The sequence below is a fragment of the Equus caballus genome, chromosome 22 (assembly GCF_041296265.1).
Source record: "Equus caballus isolate H_3958 breed thoroughbred chromosome 22, TB-T2T, whole genome shotgun sequence".
NCBI classification, from domain to species: Eukaryota; Metazoa; Chordata; class Mammalia; order Perissodactyla; family Equidae; genus Equus; species Equus caballus.
In genome coordinates this window covers 27101092-27113321 of record NC_091705.1, presented here as the reverse complement: position 1 = coordinate 27113321, position 12230 = coordinate 27101092, and the positions used below count along the sequence as shown (strand labels likewise).

Here is a 12230-nt window from a genome sequence, read left to right as displayed (position 1 = left end):
GGAAATGTTCTCAGCCTGAAGATAGTAATTAAAGCCAGGAGATAAGCTTACAAAAAATTAAGTTAAATGACTTGCTTAGGGTCCTAGGACTAGCTAAAATTGAGGTTTCCTGATTCCCAGTCCACCAGACAATCTGTTGTAAGAAAGCAATTTAGATTGCATACCCCGTACATCATTAATTTAGCATGAGCTTTGTGAGAGTGGATGGGATTTGAGAAATCTGCTTAAATCTACACATCAATTATTAAATTAGATACATTCTGATTTCAGAAACCTTACAGTGTGTAAAAGAATGAGGCTTAGAATTGAAGAAATATAATTCTCCTTTATTAGCATTTGTTTGAGGTCTTTATTACAGGTGGCTCAGTTGATCCCTCTTACCACTGTTAATAAAGATGTTCTGAATTGTCTCTCTTCTCTGTCCCCCATCCCATTCCATCGTGGCAGAGCCATCTTAAACATGCCCAATCACAAGATCACCTGGGGTGCTTTTTAAATCTGATTCCTGAGCGCCTCTCTGAAGATTCCAGTTCAATAGGAGTGGGGCCTGGTAGTTCAACACGCAACCCAGGTGACTCTAAGAATGAGAAAGTTTGGGAAATATACTAATTACCTAGAAAAATTTTTAGAAATACCAGTGCTTGGGCCATATCCCCCCAAAAGTTCTGATTTAACTGGTATAAGTGAGCATCTGTAGTGGTAAAAGTTCTCCAGGTAATTTTAATGTGTAATTCTAGAGCAGTTTTTCTTAAATTTTATTGTGTATGTAAATCACCTAGAGACCTAGGTAAAATCTGAATTCTGACTCAGCAAGTCTGGGGTGAGGCCTGAGATTCCACATTGCTAACAAGTTGTAGGTGATGTGGGTATAGCAGTTCTGCAGTCCACACTGGGAGTCACAAGGTTCGAGAGCTGTGCTGTCTGATACTAGCCACATGGCTATTTTGGTTTAAATTTATTAAATAAAATTGAAAATTCAGTTCCTCAGTTGGGCTAGTTGCGTTTCAGGTTCTCATTAACCACATGTGGCTAGTAGCTGCTGTTTTGGACAGTGCACCTGTAAAACATCATCGTCACTGAAAGTTCATTGGACAGTGCTGTTCTTCAGCACCCCTTTCCTAGAATCTTGCTTAGACTGTGTCCCCGCCCTGAGCAGTTTTGGAACCATCCTGTTTTCTACTATATTAGGTCCAAAGTCCTCCATGGAACTTCAGGCCTTTTGTGAACTGTCCCCATTGTGACATGTCCTATCACCCTTATCTCCCATTGCCCTCCAATGTGTAGCCTTCTCTTTGAGTGAAGCCATTTGCTTCACTGCCAGACAGACATGCTGTGCCTGATTGAGGCTTTCCTGGACACTAGGTGTAGGGGGCAGTAGCTGAATCTGTCAGCTTTGGACCTGAGGGCCTGGTTAATGGGCCTGGCACATTGTAGCTCCTTTTTTTCTAAGTGTTTAGTGAAATAATAATATTCTCTTTTGCTTAGAATGTCCTATAGCTTTCCAAATATTCTCCATTCTTTAAGGTCCCCTTCTCAGAGCTTTCCTTGACCTCTGGATCTGTGTTTTTTTACTCTGAATGTCGACATCCATCCATTCACCCATCCATTTAAAAGGTGTTTATTAAGGGCCTGCCATGTGCGATGCACTTGGAATATATTGGGGAATAAAACAAACATGGTCTGGTCCTTTCCCACGGGAGCTTACCTTCTAATTGGGAGATAGGCAGTAAACAAGTAAATAAATAAGTAATTACAAATAGAGTGCAGTGATAGAGAATAACAGGGTGAATATACTTAGTGTGGACTGGGAATGTCTCTGAGGGGTTGTCATAGAAGCTAAGACTGAAGAATGAGGAGCCAGCTATGTACAGAGTATGCCTCAGAGTCTCCCTGGGCAGATTAGCATTTGTTCATTCTCCGGGATTCAATTCTGTGCTGCTGTTTGATGTGCACTAGCTTTGTCCCTTCAACCAGATTGCAGGCTGCCTGTGAGCTGAGACCATATTGCTGTGATTCTATCTTCTCAACATCATGCTAAGCACATAGTGGTGTCAAATCAGTTTTCACTGAGACAAACTGCCTCCCTAAATCCCGACCAGAGCCCTCTAGGGTCAGGACAGTCCCTTTGGCTTCCTCTCAGTTACTCTAGACCTAAGTGTCTTAATTTCCTGAAGGATGCTTTTTTTGTATCGTGAAGGATTGCAAGTAGGCACCCTAGTAGATTGTGGGCAGATTGCTATTCAACCTAATGTTTGGCTTCCAGGCACCTCTTTTCCTGCTTCCTTAGTTTGAAATTTACACTCTCTCAGACCAGTCTCCCATTTTTTTTCACTGACTTACTAGCAGTATGGTGGAAAGAAGGCTAAAGCTGGGTTCGTTGATTTATTTGAACATTTTTATTGCACTCTCAGTCTATGCCAGGTACTGCATCCTAACTAGAGCTAGTCAGGCACCATCCCTTGACCTCACCAGTACATTCTGGTCCTAGTTCTACCACCAGTTAGCTAGATAACCTCTAAGCCTCAGTGTACTTATCTTTCAAATGGGGATAATAATATCTGTTCTTCTTGGCATACATAGTCATTAGGAACCAGGTATATGAAGGTACTCTGACAGTCTGGAACAGCCAGGTTATTATCACCGTTAATCTGAGTCTTGAATCATCCTTTTTTTCCCCAGCTGCTGAGGAACTCCTGTTTATAGGATTTGCCCCTTCTCAGCCCTATCTTACCCACCGCCAAGGCTGCCTATTTGCAGCAGGCCATGGCTCCCAGACTTTTGCTGTCCTGTGCTCTGTGCTCATTCTCCAAGTCCTCATAACGCCCACTCGCACTCCTCTCCCCTCTCTTATAGCACATGTGAGTCGCTGCCAGCAGCACCCTGGCATGCTCCTGGGGCACCTCAGACACAGGCAGGCTGTTGTGTTAGCAAATAGCTTGAAGAATGGTGATGTGCCTGAGCTTGTCCTTGGCTCCTGTCCCCATCTGCCAGAAGAAGCTGGTTTTCCTGACTCAGCCATTGTGCCAGGACAGTCACTTAAGCTGTAGAATTAGGGGGGTATTTAGCAGGGGCATTTGGAACAGGTGGACTGTATTTCCACCAAACTGTCAACACCCCATACTGGACATGGCCCTTCCTGGCAGCAGACCCGAAGCCAGACCTCATGTACCATGATACCCCAGCCCACAACATAATGTCGAATAAATGATCCTGGGTCTTTGTGTAATGATTCACCACTTACAGACTCTTTTATGGCCATTATCTCTTAATTGTCACAACAACTCTCAGGGATAGGTATTATGCTTGTGTAGCTCATAAGAAACTGAGGCTCAGGAGGTCTAATGGCTTTCCAAAGGCTACATAGCCATCAAGTGACAGAGCTACCATTTGAACTCAGGTGGTCTGATCCCCAAGTCCCACTGTTGTTTCAACTATATTCATGGCTGCCTGCCAAAGCAAGCTCCTAATCTTTGTATCTGACATATTAAACTTAACAAAACACCTTTACATTACCTTGCTTTTAATTCAAGGATGCTATGAGAAGGGCAAGTATTTTCATCTCTATTTAATAGGTGAGAAGGTTGAGACTCAGGTTTAGTGAATTGCCCACCATCACAGAGCTTGACAGTGGCAGAGCTAGGACTTGATCTGACCTTCTGACTCCTAGTCAGCACATTACCTTGGCACCTTGGTACCTGGACAGAACAACTTCTCAGGGCCTTTGCCTTCAGTCACCCTTGCCCCAGGAAACAAGACCCTCCTCCCTCCATCCCTTAGAGGTCTAAGTTAGAAAATGGCCCTAGTTCGTGGCCTAAGTGCTGATTAGCGTCTGTGATGTTTGGCCTTTCCAGTAGAGCTCTCCTGTGTGCCAGGAGAGACAGTGTTAGACACATACACACACATACACACAGACTCTCAGCATTCCCTGTGGCCCATGGCAATCCTGCCGAACAGCCTGTTTCTCTACTAAAGGAGAGGCTGGGCCATCCAGAGCTAGCCCAGAGTTGGGTGACAGTGAGGTCAAGGTGCCCAGCTCCCTTCCCCAAGGAGCCAGCTGCCCTGCATATGTGTACTCTTGACTAGCAGAGCGGTGCAGTTCACTCCCACCTCTATTCCTGGGAAAAAGTATACACTTACCATACTCCAAGCTCATTCTTTATGGACAGCAGTGGAACCACTGCTGCTACTGTTTCTCTTCTTAAGCCTTTTAAGCATTGCCTGGGCTGGGTGCACTGCAGTAGAGTACAGGGAGTGGTGGTGTGGGAGGTTCGACCAGACCTGAGCTCCATCTCTACATTAACCTTAGCCAGTCAGTTGACTTTTCTGAGTCCCGTATCCTTCTATATAAAATGAAGGGCTTGGGCTAGATGCTTTCTGATTACCCCTTCCAGCTCTACTGTATGGCTGCCCCATTTCTCTCTCATAGTATCTGTAAGGTCCTTCTGAGCTGATTCTGTGGTTGCTAGCATGTTCACGATATCCTCAGCTTTTGTATCATGGCTCTGAGATACTCTCTGGAAGACCAATTGTTATACTTTCTGTTCCAGGGGCTCCTTTCAGATGATCATGGGCTGGCTGCTGCCCTCTGGAGAACCTTCTTCAACCAGAAATGTGAAGACCCTCGACACCTTGAATTGTTGGTGGAGTATGTGAGGAAACAGGTGAGCAGCCCTTCCCCTCCTCTCCGGAGTCTAATGGAAAGCAGGTCCTTCCTGAGGTCTGTGGGTGCTGGACTTTCACAGGATCATGAGAGGCTGAGTTCCCAGAAGCCAGTCTGAGGGAATTCTGACCCAATCATGTCACACCAGGCACCAGTGAAGGGCATCTTCTATGTATCCAGCCATGAGCTTGGCCAGGGGTTGGAGAATAGGAATGGAAGAACAAGCAAAGGCACGAGTAGTCTCCTGCTCTCAAAAACTTCTAGTCATTTATTCACTACACATTTGATTTGTGCTAGATCCAGGGCACACACAATCCTATAAGACATGGGCATGGGGAACAGTGCAGCTACCCACTGCAACCCCCCTTCTGTACCCGCTTTGAGCCCCAGGATTCATGTTTCCTCATCCTGATTTCTATCAGGACTTGGCTCCAGGTAGCATTCCAGACATCTCTCAAGCCTCTTCCTGCTGAGTGCTATCCACAGTCAAACAGGGTCCCCCTGGTTTGTTCCTTACCCTCTGGCTCCTCAGGGCTCTGATGCCAAAGCTTCTAGGAGAAAGCTCCAGAGTGAAGACTGCTTAGCTACATAGTTTTCCTTGAGCCCATGAAGAATTCACTCCTTGATCTCTCTGCCCACCAATCTTGTATTGATGGGAATCTCATACTTTATAGATGAGTGAGTTGAATGGCAGGGAAGAAGAACATAGAGGCTTTTCCAGGGTCTCACAATGAGTCAGCCTGCACAGCTGGCCTAGAACCCCAAGCTGGGTGATTCATGTAGCCACTAGAAGCCTCAGCTGCTCCAGACAACTCATCAGCTCAGGCTGTCCCATGAGTCACACCTTTGCTTCATGGGCCTGGACCCTGGAGCCGAAGGGGCCTCACCCCACAGTTATTCTTTTATTCACCTGTGTCCATGGCCTTCAAGCCTCCAAAAGCTAGGAGAGGGAAGGCCAAGCCCCAACTCTTGAGGAGAAGATAGGGCCAACAGGACCCAGGGCCCAGAGCTGGCCCAGTATGTAAAAGCCACATACTGAGGCTCTTCAGACCCAGTGGGTAGAGAACCCCAGAAGCCAGGATTTCTGTTTGACCCTTCTTCAAATCTGCTAGAGCCAGGGAGAAGGCACTGTGGCCAGAGGGCTCCACCCACAGAGAATTCTGAGACTCACACTGTTGACTGGACTCGCCCTCAGACAGGAGTAGCAATTGGCAAAGCAAATGCTATGTTTTCTGAGAGACCAGCTTAACTTTTCCATCTGCCATGGTGGGGTTGTGCCAGGGGCTCCGGGGGCCCTAAAGGAAGGGGCCAGCCACCCTAGTGCCCCTATAAGAAGTCTCGTATGGCCCCAGTGAGAGGCAGGCAATAGGAAAACAGTGACGGGGCTCTTAAGGAAGCAGGGAGCTTTATGGGGACCCAGTTCAGTCAGCAAACCTTTTGAACACCTACTGTGTCAGGTACTCTGTGGAGAAAGCAGAGATTAATAAGACCCAGTCCTGCCCCCAAAAAGTCAGCTTATGGTTTGGCGAGGAAACCAGTCAGATACAAGGCTAACCCTGGAAGAAGTCAGTTTGTGATATAATAGAGGTAGGAACAAAGTGCTGTGGAAAGTCAAAGAAAGGAGAGACTAAATCTAAGGGGGTAGACCAGGGAAGACCAGGAAGCTGGGCCTTGAGCGGACTCTAGTCCTGTGCCATGATACTAATTGGGGTGGTAGGTGGCCCAAGACCCAGTCAGAGGTTATTTTGTGATTTTCAACTCAAGAGATGGGCAAAGTGATGGCATTAGGGACAGAAATGGAGTAGTTGGAAAGAGGGGTGGATTTTAGGGAAGATATTGGTTGATCTTGCACTGGAAGATAGCAGGACATGTGGAAATCTAGACCTGAGGTATATGTGAGAGACTAGGACTAGGATTGAGTTTGAGGGTCAGCAGCCTGAAGATGAACAAACAGGAGGGAAGGAATTCTTGAAAGAGGGAGACAATCCAAGGCCTAAGATGAGGGCTCTGGACTCCTGCCCCCTTCTTTTCCCCCCAAATGCCTTCTCACTCCAAAATAGAGCCTCATCTTTCTGAATCCAATGCTGATTCCTGCTCTGATCCAGCTCTCACCCTATATTTTGCCTGTCCACTTGAAAGCATTTCTCATTCTGTTGCTCTCCTTACTAGCAGCAGCCTGGGGAATCCTCCCAGAGACCATCTTTACCTCCTGAGACTCAGCCATTCATTAGCTCACCTGCCTCTTGCAGAATTGCTCGACCACACCTCCCCTGCAGCTGCTTGTTTTCTGTCACAGGTGTACCCTCTTCATAGCGCTGTTCAAGGGCATAAACTGCCCCAGCCATCCTAGAGTGGTGAAGCTGGGGCCCACTAACTGTGGGGTCAGGGCTCACTAAAGGACAGTAGAGGCATACATATTAAAAAAAAAAAAGTTCAATGACTAGCAGTGTGCATATATCATTTAATCTTTTCATGAGTCCTGTGGAGTACAGGTTACTGTCCTCTCTGTCAGACAAGGGAACTTAAATCTCAGAGAAGGGAATTGGTTCACCTTGGGTAACACTGCTACCCTGAATAGATAAACAGGTGCGTGTGCGTGCAGACACACACTTAAGGACATGTTTCCTTACCCCTTCTACATCCTCCTTAGCAAGTTCTTTCAGTCCAGAAAGTCAGGGCTTATGTGTCTATCCGTTCAGAGGTGTGATGGGGAATTCCCTAAAGCCTTCCCAATGAGCTTTCCCAGTGATTTGTTTCTCTGAACCTTCTTAAATGAAATAATCTGAGAGATCAGAGACCCCCTTGGCCTGGGAGCTGGGATGGTCAGAAGTCCTCCTTGCCCCCTCCCCTTCCTCTCCTTTGGGACGCTGGTTCCTTATGCCATCTCACGTCAGTCCTGCCCTTGTCCCTTTCCTCTGTTGCCTGCTCTGTCTTGCAGATGCAGTACCTGGACTCCATGAATGGTGAGGATCTGCTTCTGACAGGGGAGGTGAGCTGGCGCCCTCTAGTGGAGAAGAATCCTCAGAGCATCCTGAAGCCCCATGCCCCAATTTATAATGACGAAGGTCTTTGATGGGCTGGTCCCTCCAAACAGCTGCTCATCTGGACTTGAGGAACTGCCAGGAGAGAGGTGCCTGTTTGGCCCAGGACTGTGCAGAAAGTGGCCTGAACTGACCTTTGAACAGCATCTGTCAAATATATGGCCCCATTTGTGTTGATTTTCCTCTTAGTACCCAGGAGTTTGATCTGGTGGGGTACAGTGCTGGGAAAACCCTTGACTCTTATAGGGTGTCCTCTCCCTCAAGAGAAGCCCTGAGAAAGAGCTCCCCAGCACCCATTCCCCAAGTCCCCTCCATCAACCATGTGATTGACAGCTTTTCCCAAAGGCCGCAGAAAGGATGGGAATAGGTTAGAAAGGGGCACCCCCACCAAGGGTCCACTGTGGCCTAGGAGTAATGCTGCTGACCCCAGCAAGATGAGTAACCATGCTCTGTCCTCTGGCTCTGAGCTGTGGGCTTGAGTTGGCCATTAAAAGAAACAGAGGGTTTATCTCTGCCATGGCTCTTCTTTATTCCAGGGTCTTTTAGAAACTTAGGTAGTGGATGCCATAAGCTGAGGAGCACCGCTTGGCTCAGCTAGTGATGGGGGGGCAGGAGGGTGTCAGGAGGGTCGCTACTGCTGCTTTTGCCTCCAATTCATGGACATGTCACTGATCTGACACAGGCACAGCCTGCTAGGCTCTGTCGTCTGGGGCCCGGGAGGCTCCTGATGTCATTTGGAAAGAGGTCTCAAGAACAAAGGTCCCTTTGTCACCCCGTATTGAACCAAGTGAGGAATATGCCCTTTTTCCTCTCTTGGCTCCTCCTTATATGAGATACTGGGGAGAAGAAGAGAACATTCTTCCTGGTTTAGTTGTACCATCCCAGGACCCAGTCCCATGCCCAGCTTTCTGTCCCCTTCCCAACTTCTGGAGCATGTGCTGCAGAGCCACCTCGGTCTGAGCACTTGAGGACCAGTCTCTTCCTCTCTATGAGTATGGGTCATCGCTTGGGGAATTTTCTTTTAAATTGGAGAAAGGAGGTGGGGAACCAAAATGCCCCTCCCTCCCCCCATCAAACTTCCTTCATTTAACTTGCTATAAAATGAGTCATATAAAGAAACTCTATATGGGTGAGGTATAGCCCACTTCTGTGAAAACATTACAAATCAAACCGCCTTCTCTGAGTTTACTTAAGATGCTTTTGTTGCGAGCGGAGCTCTAGAGTGAAGCCTCCTCTGTGTGTGTGAGATAATAACACCTTGTAACTCATTACAGCTGGGCACTATTTACATAAACCAGAGCTGAGCCAGGGAGGAATTTGCTGATTAATTTATTTTTAATGGAGTGAAGTATACCATGCACCAAAATAAACTTTACTGTGTGTACCTAACTGCTCCTGGAATGGATGGAAAAATTAATGGAACAGATTTTGGCTCCCAACTCTACACATTAATTCATATATAAAAGTTATTTGAGCCTTAACCCATTTGCTGCCCAGGGCAGCTCCCCAGCCACAGATCCCAGCCCACAGCACCAGTTCAGCTACTGGGCTTGCTTTAGAATCATGAAGTCTCAAGATTTGGAAGGAACTTTAAAGGTCATTTAGTCCAGCCCTGGTCCAGAACTTGACTCCGTTTCTCAACATTCCAGTTGGCCTATGTGCATACAGGCCCTATATGAACATCTCCAGCAGCAGATAGTCTCTTCCTGCAGAGCCAAGTCCTGTCTCCATGAGATGAGTAATTGTAAAACACTGAAACTTAGAATACGGAGCCACGTTTCAAAAAGCCAAATCGGATGTATCATGTCTGTGATGTCCCAAAGCCCTCACTTCCTGGCCGTCTGTGTCTTTCACTGCCCAACCCCCCTTCCCTTCTAGATCAAATCCAGGCTTCTCAGAGGCTGCAAGGCTCTCTTAATTTGACTCCTGCTTGTTTCTGTGAGTCTCTAACCCATTTCTTCTCTGAGCACACTGAACCACTGGGGTTACCTGAAGAGACTACCCTGTGTGTTTCCTCTACCTATTATCCTCTCCATTCTTCTTCTGACTAAAGAAATCCTGTGTGTCCTCAAATACTTCCGCCCTAGGTGGTATCCTCTGTGAAACTGTTTTACATCCCTACCTCCATCCTGCACTGGGAGCTCCTTCAGAGTGGGCACTGTGTTTGGGTCGTCACCTTTGTTTTTCCACTGCCCAGCAGAATCCCTGGCTCATGGCAGGCATCAGTGTAAGCTTTGATAAATGAAAGAAGGAATGAATGACTAAGTCATCAATCACTATCACTACAAGCCCAACAAAAAAGTCCCTGTCTGGACCTGTCTCTCAGCTTTGCCTACAGTTCAGCTTATTTTAACAATTCAGTATGAAGTACCTCCTTTGGCCTTCCTTAGGAATCAAAGCCAAATGTGCTTTCTATGGCTGAATGCTTTTGTATTGTAAATTGTTGTTATACAAAACAAAGGAAGGATGTGGTTTCTTGCCCTCAGGGAGACTGCTCTCTAGGGATAATTTTGTCATTTATCTGTACTTGGTATACTTCCAGAAGAGATCACGGCAAATTAAGAGACACAGTTACAATAAAACTGCAAAATGATTAAAACAGCATTTAAAAGATAAGTTGTAACTATTGGGAGGGAAGAGAGGGAAAATAATCATGTTAGAAAACCTAGGCTGCTAATAACCAACTTTCATGTGACTTTTTGGGTCATTTATAAAGTATTTTAGGTGCATTCTCTCACAGCAGTCCTGTAAAATAAGTATTATCCTCATCCTTCTTATTATCCCCTTTACACAGGTGAGGGGACTAAGGCTCAGAGAGGCCTGGAGAGTTTTCCAGGGTAAGAAGAGGCCAAGAGTGCCTCAGCCACATCTTCCCTCCCCGGGCGCTTGTTCTCCCCCATCCCACACTGCCTCCCGCAGGCCAGCGAGGGAATCTGCAACAGTATAAAACGTCCCTCGGAGCTTCCTGGCAGCCAAAGGCAGAAACCAAAAGGTTAGGTAGTTTCCTTCCCATTGGCACGGAAAAGGAAGTAGACTTATTCATTAGGAGAAACAAATGTTTTCCTTACTCTTCAGAGAAGAATGTATTATGGGGTTATTTTTAATGAGAAACACTGAACAATGTAGTAAACAGTACCCGTAAGATTTGTTTCACCTAAAAATTTAAAAATAATAAATAATTGCTATTTCTTACATCAGGCTGAGACTAAAGCCCAGGCCACAATTCAGCCAATATTTTTTGCATTTCTGTTCTGTGCCAGACACTGGTATTTTCACTTATCTCATTTAATCTTCAGTGACAATTCTGTGAAGCAAGTGTTATTAAGCTTATGTTATAGCTGAGGGAAACTGAAGTTCCCTGGTTCACTGCTTTTAGTTCTAGAAAAGGAGTGTTAGGTGGGAAAGGGTCAGTTGTGCTACAATTAAAAAGTAAAAGGAAACCTAAAGCCACATGGGCTTGTGTGAGTACATACACATACAAACAGGAAAAATCAGAACAAAGGGTTAGAAATCAGAAAAGCCTTGAAGGGAGTTGGGACATAAAGGATGGGCACAGTTTAGGTTGGTGTAAAGAAAAACAGGAAGCGAGGGGCTGCCAGGGCAAGGCACAGAACAGGAAGCTTTTCAGACTCAAGTGGACCAGCTGAGTTGATTGCTAAGGGAAGAAAAGGTTGCACAGAGCCAAGGGGGACCATGGATGGCAGTAGCCTGGGTAATGCTGCATCTGACAGGCAACAGGGAGCCACTTGCGTTCTTGGTAAGGACTGTGACCTGATGGAGTGAAGATGCACAGCCATGCACAGGGTGGATTGGCTCAGGAAGGGATTCTAGCCATCTAGGCTTGAGGGTTTAGGGGGTTATTGTAGGAATTCAAGGGGAAGTTCAAACCCCAGAGACATTTCAGAGAAAAACATCAACAGGACTTGCCTCACTGTACATGGAGCCTGAAGAAAGGGAGAAGTCCAGAGCTCTCCTGGGAACTGGGAGATGGTGATGTCTGGCAGAAGAGGGAAACTTGAAAAGAAGAATCCTCTTTGTATTGTGTTGTTGTTGTTTTGAAGTGCTAATTACATTATCCTATGAGATAGAGCAGGGATTATTGCCCCATCATGCAACAGAGAAACAGGTCCATTGAGAAGAAACCACCTGCTGTTGCAAGGTGACCCTCTAAGCAAAGCTGAACAGTCTCATGTCTTCTGAGCCCTACTCCATTGCTTTTGGTACACATTGGTTGTGTCTGTATGGGTAGCTAGTCTGGTGGGAGACTTTAGATGGTAGAGATCCCCAGGGAGGGCAAGGGTATAGGGCAGGACTGGACCTCAGGGGATGATTAGGACTGAGGGGCTAAGGACTTTGGTCTTGTCTTGGGTATAGAGGGGCCACTTGAAATCATGAAACTGGACAAGCTCCCTGAGGTGAGTTGTAGAACATAGACCAGGGACTGGGGTGGGCTTGGGGGAAAGCATTCACAGCAAGAGGTAGGGAGAGCAGGAACCGCTATAGGGAGTAGAAGCCAGGGAAGAGGAGAG

General features: G+C 46.5%; 1 protein-coding gene across 2 annotated transcripts in view; it reads left to right on the top strand.

The window, feature by feature from the left end:
• The window catches only part of UQCC1 (ubiquinol-cytochrome c reductase complex assembly factor 1), an 88589-nt gene extending 79499 nt beyond the window's left edge, over positions 1 to 9090 (top strand). For both annotated transcript variants that reach the window (XM_001501608.6, XM_070247416.1), the window contains 2 exons: positions 4548 to 4661; positions 7599 to 9090. In XM_001501608.6, coding sequence (XP_001501658.1) covers positions 4548 to 4661; positions 7599 to 7733 — 249 coding nt within the window. In that variant the 3' untranslated portion in view covers positions 7734 to 9090. The remainder of the gene's footprint in view (positions 1 to 4547; positions 4662 to 7598) is intronic.
• The last annotated feature ends 3140 nt before the right edge of the window (positions 9091 to 12230 follow it).